At 41.4% G+C, this 20,987-nt stretch overlaps 1 protein-coding gene across 1 annotated transcript in view; it reads left to right on the forward strand.

Annotated features, from left to right (window-relative positions):
* The window catches only part of pan3 (poly(A) specific ribonuclease subunit PAN3), a 178,657-nt gene that overhangs the window by 52,986 nt on the left and 104,684 nt on the right, over nt 1–20,987 (forward strand). Inside the window, exons 4-5 of the mRNA XM_080197405.1 lie at nt 2,786–2,853; nt 13,764–13,914. Coding sequence (XP_080053531.1) covers nt 2,786–2,853; nt 13,764–13,914 — 219 coding nt within the window. The remainder of the gene's footprint in view (nt 1–2,785; nt 2,854–13,763; nt 13,915–20,987) is intronic.

A 20,987-nucleotide genomic window follows, 5' to 3' on the forward strand; every position in this document is an offset into this window, starting at 1 on the left:
CCCCTTGCCTGGATGGGTGCAGCATCAACAACACTCAAGAAGCTTCACATCATCTAGGACAAAGCAGCTGCTTGATTGACATTCCTTCCACAAACATTTAATCCATCCACCACTGACATGCAGACATAGCAGCATGTGTACCGTCCACAAGATGCACTGCAGAAGCTCAGCAAGGTTCCTTCGATAACAACTTTCAAGCTCACAACCAATTCCACCTACAAAGATAAGGGCAGCAGAGACATGAGACCATCACCACCTGGAAGTTTAATTTTCCCTGCAAGCCAGTCTACCTATATTTCCTCTCCTTTTCCCTTGTGTCAAAATGTACCATCTTACACTTCGTATTAAATTCCATCTGCCACATATATTGATGGCCTTTTACTGTATACTTGTATCAGTTTCACTGTTTGCAAGCCCCCCTAAAAGTTTGGTTTTAATGGCAAATTTTGAAAATTTACCCTGAATTCCAATATGCAAGTCCTTTATAGATAATCAGAAAAAGGAGCAGCCCTAGCTGTGGTTTTGGGAGACATCACTGTCTGCCATACTCCAGTCTGAAAAAAAATTATCAAGACTCACTAGTTTCTGTCCTTCTGCCATTTGTTTTTTAAATCCAAGCTGACACTGACTCTCCTATTCCATAGGCTTCAATTTTGTTGACCAGCATTTTGTCAAATGCTTTCTTAAAGCCCATACAGACAATATCCACTGCAGTCCCTTCATCAACCTTAGATTGGTCAAGTGCAATCCATGCTGGCTATCTTTTATTTATACAAATTTCTCAATGTCTGATACTCCCCACACCCGATTATTGTTTCTTAAACCTTGCCCATAGAGATGTTAAACTGATTGTTCTGTAGATACCAAAACTATCCTTGTATCCTTCTTTGAATAAGGGTGTCATATTTCCAATCCTCTAGCATCTTCCTCATAGCTAGGGAAGATTGAAAGATTATCACAAGCCTTTCTGCATCACTACCCCAACCTGCTTTAGCAACCTGTGATACTAGCCATCTGTACCAGTCAACCTATCCATTCCAAACATACCAGACTTTCCAATATCCTCTGACTCAATTTTCATTCCATCCATTACCTCTGCCATCTATGCTTCTACCAATATTTTGTCAGCTTTTCTTAGTAACCATAAAGTTAACCATAAAGTTAAACCATAAAGCTCATTAGGATTCTAACCTTACTCTTGCCTTCTATGCATATATCTCCCTCTTTCTCTTTCATAGGACCTATTTTGCCTTTTAGCACCTGCTTCCTATTTATATACCAGTATACTTGCTCTTTGCCTACCTTATTTTCATTTTCACTTCTCTCAATTTATTGTATTTAACCTGGTTCTTGCTGGAAGAATTCACCTGACATACATAATACACCCTTTTTATTGCTCCACCACATTCGCTATTTCCTTTGTCATTCAAGGAACATTCAGTCTCATTTGTTGGAATGTACCTTGCTTGTACTTCAAGCATCTTCTCCTTAAAGATCATTCGTTGTTCACGGTTTTTCCTGTCAATCTTTATAATAGTTGATGCTGTCATTTGAAAAAATGTGGGTTGATTAGGAAAAGCCAGCTTAGATTTCTAAAGGGGAAATTGTGTTTAACTTGCTTGTGTTTTTTGAGGCAGTACCAGAAAGAGTTGATGAGGGTAATGTTTTTGATGTGGTGTATATGGACTTTCAGAAAGCATCCATTACAGTGCCACACAACTGAGTTGTGAGAAAAGTTATACCTAATGGAATAAAAGGAGCAGTAGTAATGTGTGTACAAAATTGGCTGAATGATGGGAAGCAGAGTAATGACCGGTGGATATATTTTGGGCCGGAAAAAGGTTTGTTGTGGTATTTCCCAGGGATGGGTGATGGGACTCGTGCTTTTCCTGATATATGTTAATGATCTAGATATTTGTGTACTGGGGATGATTTCTAAGTTTGCAGATGACACAGAACTCGTATTGTAAACTGTCAAGAGGGTGGTGTTGAACTTTAAATGGGCATAGACAAGTTGGTGGAGTAGGCAGGTAGGTGGCAGGTGAAGTTCAGTGCAGAAGCGTAAGGTAGAAAGAACATGAAAATACAATATAAACTAAGGGTAAAATTTTTAAAGGGGTGCAGGAGCAGAGGGACCTGGATGTATACGCACAAAGATTATTGAAGGTGACAGGAAAGGTGGAAAGAGCAGTTAATAAAGCATATAGTATCCTGGACTTTATTAATAGGGGAATAGAGTACCAGAGAAAGGCGGTAATTACAAGACACTAGTTAGATCTTGGCTGAAATATTGTGTACAGTTCTGGGTGCCACACTACAGGAAGGATGTGAATGCATTGAAAAGAATGCAGAAGAGGTTTACAGGAATGGTTCCAAGGATGAGAAACATCAGTTATGTGGATAGATTGGAGATGTTGGAACTGTTCTTCTGGGAGAGAAAAGGGCTGAGTAGAAATTTGATAGAGATATTCAAAATCATGAGGGGCTGGACAGAATAGATGAGAAACTAAACTGTTTCTGCTTGTAAAAGGATCAAGAATGGGAGGGCACAGATGGATTCGTCAAAAGGATGATCCAACTCAAATAGCATCTTTTGGATATTCACATTTAACCTGTGCATCTCTCACTTTCCAGAAGTTGCTGTATCATTTACATGCAGATGGTGGTCAATGTCATTGTCTCAATGTTATTTCCACAGCAATTTCTGATTCAATGTAATTTAACAAATAGTGGGAATACTAATTGGTTTTTACCAGATGAATTAATACTTAAACTTATTTTGCAGATCAACTAAATATACCTGCCTCATTGTTCAGTGAATTCTCCGGCCTCAGCATCTCTCAACGGAGAAAGGTAGGTAGTTTGACTACATTTTTAACTGCAAAACAGGCTGTATTTAATTAGGGCTTTCCTTGTTTTTTTGTCCCTCACTGTGCAGTCATCCCAAAAGAGATTTACCCCTACTCCTGAGCGTTTCTGGGAGGGAGAGGAGGAATTATGCAAATTACTCCCTTTCACCCAAGAAGATGAATAAGGAAATCTGCTGACGTTTAATCCTCTGACTTTACAGGGCTATTTTAAATTGTTCTGTTTCAGACTCAAAAAAATTGTTCACAGATGACTATTTGTTCAGGTGGGGGAAAGCAAAATGCAGGTAAACTTGTAATAGAGAACAAGACACGAATTCACAAGAAATAGAGGTAGCCACCAGGCCCTTCAGTCCTACCCACCATTCAATATGGTGACGGATGATCTATGCCAACTCTTTTTCTGTGCCATTTCCCTATAGCCCTCTATTCCTTGATTTATCAAATATTTATTTACCTTCAGTTTCAATACTTCTGGTGATCCAGCTTCTTCCACCCTTTGGGGCAGAGAATTCCAGAGATTCACCATCCTCTGAGAAGAAATTTCTGTGCACCTGTTTTAAATGACCAGCCCATTATCTTATTTGAGATTCTCCCACGAGTAAAAGCATCTGACCACCTATCCTATCAAGCCCTATCAAGATCTTGCATGTTTGAATAAAGTCACCTCTCACTCTTCTAAACTCCAAGGAATACAGACCCAGACTATTTAGTCTCCCTTGATAGGACAACCCTCTCATCCCAGGAATTGGCTGGTGAATCTCCTTTGGACTGCCTCCAATGTTACTCTAGTCTTTTTTAATCAAGGGGACCGAAACTCTTCACAGCATTCCAGGTGAGGCCTCACCATCACCCTGTACAATTTCAGCAAAACCTCCCTATTTTTAAACTCCAATCTCTTTGTAATAAAGACCAAAATGCTGTTTGCCTTCTTAACTACATGTTCAACCTGCCTGCTAGCTTTTTGTGATTCATATATTTGAACAACTAGATCCTTCACTCGCCTGCAGATTCTCTCCATTTAGATAATCTGCCTTTTGATTCCTCTGACGTGCATGATCTCGCAGTTCCCCACATTAAACTCCATTTGCCAAGTGTTCACCGAGTCATCCAATCTATCTATATCCCATTGCTGAATCACAATATTGTATCACAACGTGTTCTTCCGCCCATCTTCGTAATATTGGCAAATTTGGAAATGATACATACTGTTCCTTCCTCCAGGTCATGAACATAAATAGTGAACAGTTGTGGGCCAAGAACTGACCCCAGCAGTACGCCACTAGTTATGTCTTTTCACTCCAGTTGCAACTCTGTTTTCTCCGTGGCAGCCGGTTTTCAATCCATTCTAACACACTTCCTCCAATTCCATGGGCTTTTACATTATGCACAGCCTCTTATGCGGCATCTTATCAAATGCCCTTTGGAAATCTAAATACGCAACACCTACAGATTCCCCTCTACTCTGCCTGTTACATCCTCAAAGAATTTGAGTAAATTGGGCAAACATGATTTACCTTTCATAAAATCATGTTGACTTGGTCTGACTGTATTCAGCTTTCCTAAATGATTAGCTATTTCCTCATTGACTGTTGACTCAAGAGTGCCCACTCTCCCTGCCACCTGTGTATTCCCAAGACCTCATTGAGTACCCAGTCCTATGTCTGCCTTGCTGAACCTCTTATTGGGCTAGGGTGATGCCCTGGATAAGTCATAGTTGGCTTCCCACCCTGTTTAGGGTGCTGCTCTCCCTGATGAGCTCTCAATTAACTTTTTTGAACTGTTAATTGGGAAGGGGGTGGATCCCTTCATTGTGCCTTTGGATTCTCTGATAATTCAGCCCTATGTGAGACAGATGATCTGAAAGCACAAAGGTTTAGAGCTTTAAAGTTTGAGTTGTAGGCATACAACTTGTATGCCTGCAACTTGTGACTCGCGTGAGATAAATACTGACAAAAGTAGGTGACCTATTTGAGCATTGCATCATTGAGAACCTAGAACGATGGTTGGCTAACTTATTACTTTTAACCTTAAACATCAATGTGTTGCCAACTTTTTCAAAAGTCTTCCCTTGCTTTAGATCCACGTGACCCGGTTGGTTGTGTAAGTTCTGTTTTTTATGGCAACTATTTTAGTTTTTAATTTACAGCAGTACTGTGAAAAAAAAAATTACTGCCTTACTCATGGCTGTGGGGAAAACTTGGCCATGCGAAAGATATTTAGCCTGAAATCAGCCTGATTAAAAATTTGGAGTTGACCCCTGGAAGAGAGGGATTTAATCTGGCAAAACAAATACTAGAATATATGTACTATCATTGTTTCTCATTTGCCAATTGCTTTGTTTTTTAGACTGGGATAGCCTCGAAGTAAGATTTTGGCTGGCAAATGGAATTTTGTAGTTCTGCAATATTTGTGTGAGAGTCAAAAGGTTTCAGAATTGATGTAGAACCATATGAAATGTGATGGGCACTTTGTGCACTAAATTATTCAGTGCACTTTGGTTTGAGAAATATTATTAGTGAAAATGTATAGAAGTAGAAAAGGCTGTTGCTGACTCAAAGTTTATTTTTCTTAAAAATGCTCGTCATGAATTAACACAAGTAAAGCACTTCAGATGTGATTAATAGGGTTTGATATTTTCCTTACCCTGTGTTAATTACATATTGGTAATTGTTTTGCTTTAACATCCTCTTATCTTACTGTTAGTGATGTCATCTGCTTGTGTTTTTTTCATTCAATTTTGTTTTGCTTGTTGGTTAGAAAAAAAACAAAATGATAGCGCCATTGATGATGACCTGGAAAGAAGGCACAATGGGACCAAATGGATTACCTGTATACTAAAGCAGTACAATCTCTCTACATATCCCTCTACTTGAGTTATTTATCCTGTTTTTTCTTTAAAATATGCCATAGTATCTGATTCAGCCACTTCTTGTGGCAAAGCATGCCATGATCCAGTAAAGAAATTTATCCTAATCCTGCTTTTTGCCCTTGATGATGTCCTAACCAAAGGTAAGTTTTTCTTTTGTAACTCTTCACAACTTTAAAGATCTCTAAATCTGCTTGGTCTTCTCAGCTTCCATGGAAATAATCCTCCTATCTCAAATCTCTTTTCATAACTAGGTTCGTATCCTTAATGTAATTTAAGACTTTCTATAGCTTTAATGCCCTTTTTATAACGGAGTACCTTAAAATTTGGCCTACATATTGACTTGCACCAATTTATCATTACTTATGTGATCTGTTTGCTTTGGTTTTCAGAAATATTAGAGAAAATGTATAGAAGTAGTAAAAACTTGTTGATTCAAAGTTTATTTTTCTTTACTAAAAACGCTCTCCGGAATGAACACAAGTAAAGCAGGGGTGTTTTTAAAACCAAGATATTGTTGGTCATTTCCTCTGCCTCGCATAGTCGCCAGCTGGGTTCAGTGGTTATCTCTTACCTCTGAGTTAGAATCAACTTAGGATCAATCCAGGTTGACAGAGTATTGAGAAAGTACTGCATTGTCTGAATGCCTTATTACAGAACAGATGTTCATCTAAGGTCACATCTGTTCCTCAGCTGGATGTAAAATATGCTATTCTGCTATTCAAAAAAGGCCAGAGTTCTCCTCGTTATCCTGGTTGATATTTATCTTTCACTCAACATCATGATGAAGCTGCTGAAGATGGGTCAAAGGTTGGGTCGAAGACCTTACTCTGAGGACCATTTGCAGTGATGTCCCGGAACTGAGATGATTTACCTCTAACAATCACAACAGTGGTTCTAGGTATGACTCAAACCAGTGATTACCATTAACTCCTGTTTTGCTAGGACTACTAGCTGCGACGCTCAGTCAGATGCAGCCTTGATATCAAGGGCAGTCATACTCACCTCACTACTGTGGTTCAGCTTTTTTGTCTGTGCTGGACTCAAGGCTGTAGTGAAGTCAGGAGCTGAGTGATCCTGGCAGAATCTAAACTGAGTTTCAGTGAGCGGAGTGGGAGAGGCTAGTGGGCCCAGGTCTGCTAGTAGCATTTAAATGACATTTAAAATATAATTTAAATGCTAACCCTGCCTCCCCACCGAGTTCTGGTGTGGAGCAGACTGCACTGGCAGTATGGCACTGGGAGATGCTGGTGGGGTGCGAATGCTTGTGAGAATCCCGTAAATCACCCCTCTGTGCAATTCTTCCAGCCCACTGTGTTAAAAAAGCAGCACAGTGGGATGGGAGAATCGCCTCCTATGTGTCATAATGGCCAATCTCTAATTTTAGGATTATGCCCCTTTTTTTTCTAGATGTTGCCCCACCACCACCACCGTAGGAAGTAGCTCGTCTGTACTGACTGTATTCGATCCTGCTTAATTTCAAGTATCCCCGTTGGATCACCTGTCATCTTTGCAAACTTAAGGGAATTCAAGCCAAGTTTTTGCCATCAGTTCTTTATAATTTAATCCTTTTATGTCCTGATATTGTTTATGATAAATCATTCTAGTGTATCTGTATATATCCACTTGAATCCCAATATATTCTTCCTGCAGTATGATCCCAAAATTGAATGCATTTACATCAGGAGGACTCTGACTAAGGATTTGTAGAATTGAAGCACAACTCTTGCATTCAGCTCCTTTCAGATAAAAAAAAACTTTTCATTGTATCTTTTTGATTACTTTTGTATATGTTTCCTAGCTTTTGTGTACATGGACACCTCGCAGATCTCCTGGTTTCACACCTTCAGACTTGTCTTTTTTGGGAATCTTGAGGGAAATTGTTCATTCTACTTTTTTTTGCTCGTAGTATTTGATCTTCAACTGAGCCCTGGCTGATGAGTATTGTCAAATATATTATTTGGTGAGATGCCTGGAAATTACAGCTTTTCCTCACACTACTGCAGATAAGACATAAAGCTTGCATGGCAGCTCTGGACTGGCAAGGAAGACTCAGTATTGGGAGAAGGGGGTGCAGCATTGGGCCAGAACATGGAGGAATTGACGAGATCCAGGGAAGGACAGGGTGATATTGGGTGTCATGAAAGAATGAAGTGGAGAGGACCTGGCATCCCAGGTGTGGTGGTATTAGGAACAATGAGGAGCCTAAAGGATATGTCAGTTCTGTCCAAGTTTATGTCCATCTCAGGTTGTTAGCTGACAGACACTTTTTGGGGCTTTGGGTTCACCTACAACTTGTCAATTTATTCCCATGTCACAAGGCACCGAAGGAACAGCCAGTCACAAAATCAGCCTTGTGCCACTGAATGGTGATAACACAGGGCGCTAACCTGAACATTTAATAAAGGGTGAACAAAAAGACACAAGATTGTTTGATTCTTCCACAATAAAGGAAATGTGTAACCAGTAGTCCCTGCCAGCCAGGCGGTGTGCCAGTACATTTAGTACTTTACTTTCTGATTCAGCTAGCCTTAATAATGATGTGAATAACATGAAACCAACATAATGTGAAAAATTTGGAAGGAAAACTTAATTGTGGGAAACAACCATATCAGTTTTGTGCTCTCAAACCTTGTGTTAATGCTAATGTAGTTGGGCAAAAAAAGTCATGGCTGTGATGCAGATCTTCTCTGTTTGTCCAGGATGTGCAGATGAGGTGGATTGGCCCTGTGAAATTGTAGGTTAGATGGATTCACCATGGGAAATGTATGGGGTTATGCGGATAGACACAGTAAAAAGTCTGACAACACCAGGTTTTAGTCCAACCTATTTATTTGATAATATTCTCACAAGCTTTCGAGGGGTTACCCTCTTCGTCAGGTGAATGGAGAGTTCTGGCCTCAGACAGAGCATATAAAGCACAGACAGTTTAGAGATTACTGATTAAAATGCGAATCCTTACACCCAACCTGCTGTTCAAGACCTGAAGTGGCTGACAATGTGAGTGGTAGGAGCACTGATCACAGTTTAAAGAGATGTGTATTGTCTCCAGACAGTACAGTAAGTGAGGTTTTGCAAACCCAGGCAAGTCACGGGGGTTACAGGTAGTGCGACATGAACCCAAGATCCCTGTTGAGACCGTCCTCATGTGTGCGGAACTTGGCTATCAGTCTCTGCTCAGCGACTCTGCGCTGTCGTGTGTTGTGAAGGCCGCCTTGGACAACACACGACAGCGCAGAGTCGCTGAGCAGAGACTGATAGCCAAGTTCCGCACACATGAGGACGGTCTCAACAGGGATCTTGGGTTCATGTCGCACTACCTGTAACCCCCGTGACTTGCCTGGGTTTGCAAAACCTCACTTACTGTACTGTCTGGAGACAATACACATCTCTTTTAAACTGTGATCAGTGCTCCTACCACTCACATTGTCAGCCACTTCAGGTCTTGAACAGCAGGTTGGGTGTAAGGATTCGCATTTTAATCAGTAATCTCTAAACTGTCTGTGCTTTATATGCTCTGTCTGAGGCCAGAACTCTCCATTCACCTGACGAAGAGGGTAACCCCTCGAAAGCTTGTGAGAATATTATCAAATAAATAGGTTGGACTAAAACCTGGTGTTGTCAGACTTTTTACTGTGTTTACGCCAGTCCAACGCCGGCATACCCACGTTATGCGGATAGCACAGGGGAAAGGACAAGGCTAATATATTCTTGTCAGAGAGTTGGTGCAGACTCAATGGGCTAAATGGTCTCCTCTGCATTGTAGGGATTCTGTGATTGTATGTTGTTTTACAGACCACCATACTTATCAGCAGACAGTGGGCTTCGATGAATAGCCTGTGTTTTCCATATACACTATCACACTTAGAATTTCAACTATAAGCATGTGGAAAACAGGGAAAAGAGCGTAAATGTCCCAATTCCAGTTCACGAGTGGCATGCTGTTGATAAATTACTGGCCATTGATAGTGTTCCATGAATAAAATCAAAATGAATTGAGTCTCCAAACAACTGGAACCACTATGCTTCAGATTGCAGCACTGAAACCTATAAGCAGTTCCAGCACAAACCAAGCAGAATTTTCTTTTCATGCTGTAAAAACTGTTGTTTTCTCCTTGTACTGATACTCTTGTGAAGTGTCCTGATGAGTGTGAGACAAAAAACTTCGATATGTCTCCTTTTTTGATCAATAACAAGTTACCTCACTTTTGTCTGGTACTAGCTCAGTTTATATTTTAAAGTTAAGTTTTAGCTTCTTCCGGTTAAAGTTGACAATTTTCACACACTTTGGCTTTCCCATTTATAGTTTAATTCCTGATTTTCACTAGATTTAAAAAAAAACTTCAACCCGTATATTTTTCGGGAATGATCTCCCATAGAATCTCTACAGTGCAACAGGGATCCATTTGGCCCATTGAATCTGCACCAACTATCCAGTGGAGCAACTTACCCAGGCCCGCCAACCCCTGTCCTGCCCTATCCCTATAACTCTGTGCATTTACTATGGCTAATCCATCTTAGAACACTGAAGGGTTAATTTAGCATGGCCAATCCACCTTGTCTGCACATCTTTGGACTTTGGGAGGAAACTGGAGCACCTGGTGGAAACACAGTCACCCAAGGCTGGAATGGAATCTGGTGCCTTGAGGCAGCAGTGCTAACCACTGTGCCATCCTTTGCTAATCTTAAATTAGCAAACTATTTAAAAGATAGGTAATGATGAAGCTGCAGCTTGAATTTAAATAATTAATTTAATTAATGAACTATTAATTGGGCTACTCTGATTAATTAAAGAATTGCAGAAGGTGGTTAGATGAATTTCAGGGATATCTTCTCGAAAATGTCAATGACCAGTTAATAGTACTCAGCAAGGAATGTAATTGGTTGGTTTTCCTAATTAGCTGTCTTTCTGCCAATGCTTGCATTGTTGACCTTTTGTTTTCAGCCTTTTGACCCATAAGAGACAGGAGCAGAATTAGGCCACTCGGCCCATCAAGTCTGCTCCACCATTCAGTCATGGCTGTTCTTTTTCTCAACCCCATTCTCCTGCCTTTTCCCCATGACTCCTGATCCCCTTATAATCAAGGACCTATCTATCTTTGTCTTAAAGACACTCAATGACCTGGCCTCCATTGCTTTCTGCTGTAAAGAGTTCTACAGATTCACCACTCTCTGGCTGAAGAAATTGCTCCTCATTTCTGTTTTAAAGGATTGTCCCTTTAGCCTGAGGTTGTGCCCTCTGGTTCTAGTTTCTCCTACTGATGGAAACTTCCTCTCCATGTCCACTCTATCCAGGCCTCACAGTATCCTGTTAGTTTCAGTAAGATCCCTCATCCCCCACCCCCACCCCATCCTTCTAAACTCAGACCCAGAGGCGTCAACCATTCGTCATATGACAAGCTCTTCATTCCAGGGAACATTCTTGTGAATTTCCTCTGGACCCTTTCCAAGGCCGGCAAATGGGGTCCAAAACCGCTCACAATGGTGTCTGACCAGAGTCTTATACAGCCTCAGAAGTGCATCCCTGCTGTTGTATCCTAGCCCTCCCAACATGAAAGCTAACACTGCATTTGCCTTCCTAACTGCCAACTGAACCTGCATGTTAACCCTAAGAGAACCTTGAATAAGGACTCCCAAGTCTCTTTATGTTTCTGATTTCCTAAACTTTTTCCCAGTTAGAAAATAGTCTATGCCTCCATTCCTCCTTCCAAAGTGCATAATCTCAGACTTTCCCACATTGCATTCCGTCTGCCACTTTTTTGCCCACTCTCCTAACCTAAGTCCTTCCGCAGCCCCCCCCGCTTCCTCAATACTACCTATCCCTCTACATAACTTTGTATCATTTGCAAACTTAGCAACAGCGCTGCCAGTTTCTTCCTCCAAATCACTAATGCAATTGTGAAAAATTGTGGTCCCAGCACTGACCCCTGAGGCACACCACTAGTCACTGACTGCCATCCTGAGAAAGACTCCTTTGTCCCCACTGTCTGCTTTCTGCCAGTCAACCAATCCTCTATCCATTTCAGGGCACTTATTTAACAGTCTCCTATGTGGCACCTTGTCAAAGGCCTTCTGGAAATCTAAATAAATCAAGACCACTGGCTCTCCTTTATCCTCAAAAAATTCTTAACTCTTGCTGACTCAGTCCTACTTTATCATGCACTTGCAAGTACTCTGAGATCCCATCTTTAAATAATGGACTCTAAAATATTGCCAATGACCAAAGTCAGGCTAACTGGCCTATAATTTTCCCATTAATACCATGACCCCCCCCAGCCCCCATTCAATAGTTCAACTATTGCTATTTCAGATTAACCATACCCTGCTCCCATTTGGTAACCACTACTCCAATTTAAATACAATTGGCACTCTTAAACAAACATTCATGGGAAGCCCATTGGCCGGAAGAAACTGATCCATGGATTGTTTGCTTGATGGCCCTGCAGTACAAGCTGCCTTATTTTGTTTGTAATTTTTCACATTGAATACTCTGGAGTGCGTGATGTTAACAATTGGAAAGATGTTTAACTCCCCATCCCTGATCTCCTTTAAAAAGCATTAACTCACTTCTGCCTGATGATTGTTGCACGGATCCATTCACCCGTTGTCGTAGCTTCTGCATGGTCATGCCAGTGCACCAAGTCTTGGGACATCCTTTCCTGCAGCATATGAGGTAGATAATGTTGGCTGAGTCGCATGAGTATTACCATCTTTACCATCCTAAAGATTGAAGAAAATTTCTGTAAAAGCCTTGGATATCCTTCATGCAAGGTACGCAATACTAAAGTGTTCAAGGAAAGCCTTTCTCTATTTGAACAGTGCGTACTTATTGCACCAGGGTACAAATTTCTCTTTATGGATTGGGGAGGGAGGGAGATGGATTGATTTCAACATTAAAATTAGTAATTGTGGATGGTGTTCTCACATGAGATGAATGGCATCTGTGTCAATGGTCCAGCATGTATTGCAGAAGTTGCTGTGGCAGGGTGGTGTGGTGTCATGGTCACTGTTTTCCTGAAGGCTGGATAGTTTGCTGCAAACAATGGTCTGTTTGAGGTTGGGCGGTTGTTTGAAGGCAAGTGGTCGGGGTCTGGGAATGGCTTTGGAGAGATGTCCTTTGTCTTGGATGACGTGTTGAAGACTCCAAAGCATTGGACGCCGAAGGATACTCTGTCGGTTATGTCCTGCAGTTGTCTTCTGAGCCGAGCAGAAACTGATAGCTAAGTTCTGCACGCGTGAGGATGGCCTCAATCAAGATTGTCGGTTCATGTCACGTTACTTGTAACCCCCACCATACTGCTTGGGCTTGCTAACTGTCTTGGTTTGAGGAAATTCACCTGTGATTATCCCCCTCTCCATGCGTTCTGTTTGTATCTGTAAAAACTTAATTACTTATAATGACTCGCATTCCAATCTGTATTTATCTTGGAATTGTGTCTTTGCCTATGTCGTGTTTGTGAACCTACCTCCACTCACCCAATGAAGGAGCAGCGCTCTAAAAACTCGTGATACCAAATAAACCTGTTGGACTTTAACCTGGTGTTGAGAGATTTCTTACTATGCCCACCTCAGCCCCAAAATGAGTTGGCATCTCCACCTCATTTTAGATGGTGTTCGGCCTCCTACCTCTCATCCCACCTCCATACATTCCACATGCCATCTCCAAGCCCCTGTGCCATCTCCACACCAACTTTCTCCCCATGCTACCAGTGGAAATAGTGTTGATAGATGCTCTAAATTTCCACTGTCACCCTTCTTAAATGAGAGATGCTTAAACCCTTTGCTTTAATCTATTTATAAACTGCAGTTCCCAAGTGTTTTAATGTGAATATGTACAGGAGTGAAAATTCTCATCGATAATTCGATGTTCATGTGGGCTTGTTTTCATGTTTTGAGTTCCCAGTGTGTGTTTCATTTCCTCTTGATAAAATTTTCCAAACTGTAAAATGTGAATATTCGATTAAGTGCCATGTAATGAACTTTAGTCATTATGTGAATAATTGCTTTGAATATTATTTTATCACCAGACACCGAATCCAGCTGCAAATGAATTCATCCCTAAAGGTGGATCAGCCCCTCGGTTAAGTTCTGTGTCACAATCGACCATGTCAGCCTTTTCACCAGCCTTGTTTTCTCATCCATCCTTGGGCAGTCCATCAGCAGCTGGGTTAGCCCCAGGTAAGTTGATGGTGATTCAGTATATGCTAGTAAAAGCACTTGTATATTTTGTCTTTTGTTGCAGGAATGGAAATTAATGAAAGCAAGCTGCTTGTTTTAATTCCACTTATAAACTATGCTAAAGAATAAAGAGTGGAGGAAGTTATTTGAGGTGGAAGTTGTCAGATCATTAATGCATTGAAGGGGAAAATGTTGCTGAAAAACGTTCGTTTTTGAAGATGTAAAGAACTTGGTTTGACTAGTGTGAAAACAGCTTGTGAATTGTACGTTTTAAATTGTTCAGATCAGAAAAACCCACATAAAGAGCAAGACCCAGCTACTATTTAATCTTGCATTTACCTTTACTTGGGATAAGCATTTAAGGCTGGAAAAGATGTTGATTTTTGCTCTGCCCTAAAGTGGTTAGCTAAAATAGGATTTATCAAAACCTTAGGTAGTTTTCCATTTGTGGATCTAATTATATTTACAAAACAACTTCTCCGTCATATAATTGGGCTGCTGTCCCACTGTCCTGTTCTCAGCTTTTTCCTCTGGTGCAAGCTGGGATGGGTGAGCAGGAAGGGGTACCATGGATAGAGATGGTTAAGATTCTTCCTATCCCTGTGGGACTTTTGTGGATATTTGAAAATAGATCAAATTTGTTTGTGAAGTTGTGTGCTGTTAAATAGGTCACTGATATGCAAAGCTTATCCATAAACAGAAGCAGCTTTGGTAAGGTAACAATTGGTAACTGACACCTATAGAATTATCCCAGCAAAGAATCAGTGCCTTGAATATTTAAGTTCTCATGCTTGTGTTCAGATATTGTCACTGCCTTGCCCCTTCCTGTTTCTGTAACTCCTGCAACTCTCTAAGAACACACAAGATTCTAATGATCAAAAATCTATTGATGAAAAATCTGCCATACTCATCCTTGAATTTCAACAATTACTCAGCTTCTGCTGCTTTCTGGGTAAGAAAATTTCAAAATCGAACGAGCCCTGACAGGAAAAAAATGCTCATCTCCCATTATAAATGGGAGACAAACTACTTTTATTCTGGGTCTTCTGATACTAGACTCCCTCACAAGGCGAAACATCCTCTCAATATCTACTGTCATTTCCCCTCAGAATTATGTATGTTTTTATAAGATTGTATCTCAATCTTCTTAACTCCAGTGATAAAGGTCCACCTGCTCAACTATTCCTCATAAAACAACCCTTACATCGCAGGAAATATCTGAGATACATAGAACATTACAGCGCAGAACAGGTCCTTCGGCCCACGATGTTGCGCCGACCAGTTACAAAACAATGACCCACTAACCTAAACCAATCTCTTTTCGTCCATAAACCTATCCACAGATCTCTTAAACGCCCCCAAACTAGGCGCATTTACAACTGCAGCAGGCAGGGCATTCCAATCCCTCACCACCCTCTGGGTAAAGAACCTACCCCTGACATCCGTCCTATAACTACCCCCCCTTAATTTAAAGCCATGCCCCCTCGAGCTAGCTTTCTCCATCCAAGGAAAAAGGCTATCACTATCCACCCTATCTATACCTCTAATCATCTTATATGTTTCAATAAGATCCCCTCTTAGCCGCCTTCTTTCCAGCGAAAACAACCCCAAATCCCTCAGCCTCTCCTCATAGGACCTCCCCTCCATACCAGGCAACATCCTGGTAAACCTCCTCTGCACCCTCTCCAAAGCCTCCACATCCTTCCTGTAATGTGGGGACCAGAACTGCACACAGTACTCCAAGTGCGGCCGCACCAGAGTTGTGTACAGTTGTAACATAACGCTGCGACTCCTAAATTCAATCCCCCTACCAATAAACGCCAAGACACCGTACGCCTTCTTAACAACCTTATCTACTTGATTCCCAACTTTCAGGGATCTATGTACACATACACCTAGATCCCTCTGCTCATCCACACTATTCAAAGTCCTCCCGTTAGCCCTATACTCGACACATCTGTTATTCCTACCAAAGTGAATTACCTCACACTTCTCCGCATTAAACTCCATCCGCCACCTCTCGGCCCAGCTCTGCAACCTGTCTGAGTCTTCCTGCAAACTATGACACCCTTCCTCACTATCTACCACACCTCCGACTTTGGTGTCATCAGCAAATTTACTAATCCACCCAACTATACCCTCATCCAGATCATTAATAAAAATTACAAACAGCAGTGGCCCCAAAACAGATCCCTGAGGCACACCACTCGTAACCGAACTCCATGATGAATATTTACCATCAACCACCACCCTCTGTCTCCTATCCGCTAGCCAATTCCCTAGATCACCCCCAATCCCATACATCTGCATTTTCTGCAGAAGCCTACCATGGTGAACCTTATCAAACGCCTTACTAAAATCCATATACACCATGTCCACTGCCTTACCCCCATCCACCTCTTTGGTCACTTTCTCAAAAAACTCAATAAGGTTAGTAAGGCACGACCTACCCGCCACAAAACCATGCTGACTATCTCCAATCAATTCATTACTCTCCAAATAACTATAAATCCTATCCCTAATAATTTTTTCTAAAACCTTGCCCACAACAGAAGTGAGACTCACCGGTCTATAATTCCCGGGGAAGTCTCTGTTCCCCTTCTTAAACAATGGGACAACATTCGCTAACCTCCAATCTTCCGGTACTATGCCAGAGGCCAACGACGACCTGAAGATCAGAGCCAGAGGCTCTGCAATCACTTCTCTTGCCTCCCAGAGAATCCTGGGGTAAATCCCATCCGGACCAGGGGACTTATCTATTTTCAGACCCTCCAGAATATCCAGCACATCCTCCTTATCAACTGTAACACTGTCAATTCTACTCCCCTGCAACCCAGTGTCCTCCTCAGCTATATCCATGTCCCCCTGCGTGAACACCGAAGAGAAATATTGGTTCAATGCCTCTCCAATCTCCTCCGGTTCCACACATAACTTCCCTCTGCTGTCTATAACTGGCCCTAATCTTGCCCTAACCAACCTTCTGTTCTTGACATACCTATAGAACGCCTTAGGATTCTCCTTAACCCTATCAGCCAAAGTCTTCTCATGTCCTCTTTTAGCCCTTCTTAGCTCACTCTTCAACTCCCTCCTAGCCAATCTAAAGTTTTCTAGTGCACTACCCGAGCCCACACGTCTCATCCGAACATAAGCCTCCTTTTTCCTTTTAACCAACGAAACAACTTTTTTGGTGCACCACGGTTCCCTAGCCCTACCAATTCCTCCTTGCCTGACAGGGACATACCTATCACGGACTCGCAGTAGCTGCTCCTTGAAAAAACTCCACATTTCGGACGTTCCCAGTCCCTGTAATCTCCTAGTCCAACCTATGCTTCCTAATTCTCTCCTAATAGCCTCATAATTACCCTTCCCCCAGCTAAAACCACTGGCCTGAGGTTCATGCCTATCCCTATACGGTTCTGTGAACTTCTTCCAATTAAGTTCTATTCATTAAGTAAGAAAATCACAACTGTTTATGGTACACAAGATGCAGTCTCAGTAAGGCACTGTACAACTGTACTTCCTTATTTTTATACTCAATTGCTCTTGCAATAAAGGTCAACATTACATTTGCCTTCCCAATCACTTGCTACATGTTCGTTTTTTGAGATTCATGTACTAAGATACTCACCTTGCTGTACCACAGATTTCTGCAGTTTCCGTTCACTTAAATATCTTGTTTTCTATTCTTCCAAAATGGACAAGCTCACATTTTCCCACATTATGCTCGATCTGCCAAATTTTGGCCCACTCAACCTAATTATATCCCTTTCCAGACTTGTGTCATCTTTTCAATTTGCTTTTTTGTCTATCTGTGTCATGGCACTAAGATGGCTGGATTGGCGGACAGTGAGGAGCAGTGTCAGACAATACAATGGGATATAGATAGGCTGGTATATTGGGCAGATAAATGGCAGATGGATTTTAATCCTGATAAATGTGAGGTGATGCATTTTGGGAGAAATAATGTAGGGGGGAGTTATATGATAAAGGGTAGACCTATAAAGAGTATAGAGACGCAGAGGGACCTGGGGGTGCAAGTGCACAAGTCTTTTGAAGGTGGCAGTACAAGTGGAGAGGTTGTGAAGAAAGCTTATGGTATGTTAGCCTTTACAGGAAAGGGTATAGAGTTTAAGAGCTGGAGTCTAATGTTGCAGTTGTATAGAACGTTGGTTAGGCTGCATTTGGAGTACTGCATCCAGTTCTGGTCGCCTTACTACCGGAAGGATGTGGAGACCCTGGAGAGAGAGTGCAGAGGATGTTTACCAGGATGCTGCCTGGTATGGAAGGACTGTATTATGAGGAAAGATTGGGCAAATTGGGGCTGTTTTCCCTTGAAAGACGGCAACTGAAGGGAGATCTAATAGACATATATAAGATTATGAAGGGTATAGGTAGAGTAAACAGTGGTAAGCTTTTTCCTAGGTTGGAAACGCACATTACGAGGGGCCACAGGCTTAGGATGAGGGGGGCGAGGTATAATTCGGGTGTTAGAGGGAGGTTTTTCACACAGAGGGTAATGGGGGTATGGAATGCTCTGCCAAGCAAGGCGGTGGAGGCAGGCACGCTGGAGTTGTTTAAGACTTACTTAGGCACATGAGTGGGATGGAGATGGAGGGATATAGGAGACTGTTTGTTTTAAATAAGGTTCAGGAGCCTTGGGACGTCCCTGGGAATCAATTGATTCCTATGGACCTTCCAACATATTTTCTGGCTCACTTGTTTCACTTGGGGATTCCCTTGAATGTGTGTATAAAGATGTGGATGATACTGATGTTTTTCTCTTTTAGTCCACAGTTGCTTCGGTCCACCTTGTTGTCCAACAAGGGACATACATGCGATGGGTCGTACAAGGGCTGCTCTTTGTTGTTTCGAGAATAGCCTAGTACTTCATGTCGTTAGTGTATGCTTAAACTGGACCAGATGCTGGGCAACACGACACCTCAGTGACTATCACTGTTTGTTGTGCAGATACATGGATTTGGGTCGGTGTCCGCGGGAGTTTGCGCATTCTCCCCTGCTTGTGTGGGTTTTCTCCGGGTGCTCCGGTTTCCTCCCACACCCCAAAGGTGTGCTGTTAGGCTGATTGGTGCAACAAATTGTCCCTAAATTAGTCTTCCCTCAATGTGGAATGCCATAAGCATAGACAAGAGTCATGGGTGGAGAGGGGACTCAATGTTAAAATGGAGGCGCAGGCTCGTTGGGCCGAAGGGCCTGTTTCCCGTGCTGTGTTGTTCTTTGTTCTTTATTTGTAAATGTAGCTAGAATACACACAATCCTTTTGTCCAGTCATTAATTTAGATTGTGAATAGGTGAAGCCCCAGTACTGATCCCTGTGGCACTCTACTTGTCACTGTCTACCAACATGAAAATGATCCATTATCTTGATTTTTTGCTTCCAGTTAGCTAACCAATCTGTCAATGACAATCTGTTACCCTCAACATCATGAGTTTTTATCTTGTGTAATAATCTTTTATGTGACACCTTATCAAATGCCTTTTGGAACTCCAAATAGCCCACATCTACTGGTTCCCTATTATCTACCCTTCTTATTACTTCATCAAGAACATTGCTAAATTTGTAAAACACAGTTTCTCTCACATGAAACCATTTTGGTGCTGTTTGATTATGTTGCAGTTTTCTAAATGTCCTGCCATTACCTCTTGAACAATGGATTGAGCATTGTCATGGACATTAGATGTACTGATCTTCTGCTTTCTGCATCCCTCCTTTCTTGGACAGAGGTGTTATATTTGTGGTTTTCCAATATGCTGGGTTCTTTCCAGAACCTAGGGAATTTTGTAAGATTACAATCAATGATCTCTGTAGCCACTTTTTAAAAACCCTAGGATGCAGGTCATCTTTCCTCCTTTTAAAATGATGAAACCTTTCTCTTTGGCCAAACTTCTGGTCACCTGTCCTAATATTTCCTCCTTTGGCTTCTTGTTTGATTGTTCTCTGGTGGGATGCCTTTAAATGCTTTACTACTTTAAAGATTTTTATGATTACAATTTGACATTCATGGGGAATTCAGAAAAATTAGGGAGGATGGAAATAACAGTATTTCAGTGGAATGAGAAAGGAAAATTTCTGACACATCCTGTATATTTTGATTGAAAACCTTTGACCATCTTAAGACCTGAAAGAAACTGTGAAGTTCACAATATTTGTGCTTGAGTCAGCATTAAAACTCAGTCTACTCTCTGCTTAATAGCATTGGGTAAGTAACTGGACTTGCAATTATGACCTTTGAATTTTTTCTAATTGGGAGGCCATATGTATACCTTCCCACAAGATGCACTTTTACTGCAAAGATTTATCTTTCTTTTGAACAGAAGTGACTCAAATTTAGGTTGCTAAGTTTATAAAAGTACATTGTTATATTCCTGTTTAACGTGTATGCAATTTGAGCATGACTGAGTAGATGTCTTTATCCCAAACCATGCCTACAGTCAAAACTGCTGGTATTAAGTGTCGAAAGGTGGTACTTGCACTGGGGACTTTCTGCTTCAGCAGAAGGAAAGTGGGGAACATTCAATTTTTGGTGTTCTGCTTCTCACTTTTCCCATTCTTCTGAAGGATTTACCTTCTTTCTGGGGTGTTGTTCTCAAGTCTGGCCATGTTATCATACTAAGTGTGAAGCTGGACTGTCAATACACAGTCAATCTGATCAAGGGTGAATCAATAACTAGAAGCTGGGACTGAAGCCTGTTTGTATCAAGTTTTTTGTAATTGTGGCTGAGTCCAATAACTCTACATAGACTGTGGATTGAATCTGGTTTCTTCTTGGATTGTCTGGTTTAGGTACACACTGAGCATTTGATAGCCATTCTCCAAATTGATTTACTCTTAATGTACGCAGGATTCAGACTTGAAAAGTAACTTGGATTAGAGCTAAAGTCCAAATTAACCTGGTCTTCTCCAGTTATTTGGTTTACAGTGGGGCCTTCATGTCATAAACATTGACAAATATTGAGTGTTGGTTTTATATGTTGTGGAATTTTTGGGATGAAGTATATGAACACTTTATTTGAAGTTTGAATTTTTGATTTATTCCTGAACAGTATATATTTCT

The sequence above is a fragment of the Carcharhinus amblyrhynchos genome, chromosome 10 (genome assembly GCF_965287045.1).
Source record: "Carcharhinus amblyrhynchos chromosome 10, sCarAmb.v2.hapA, whole genome shotgun sequence".
Taxonomy (NCBI): Eukaryota; Metazoa; Chordata; class Chondrichthyes; order Carcharhiniformes; family Carcharhinidae; genus Carcharhinus; species Carcharhinus amblyrhynchos.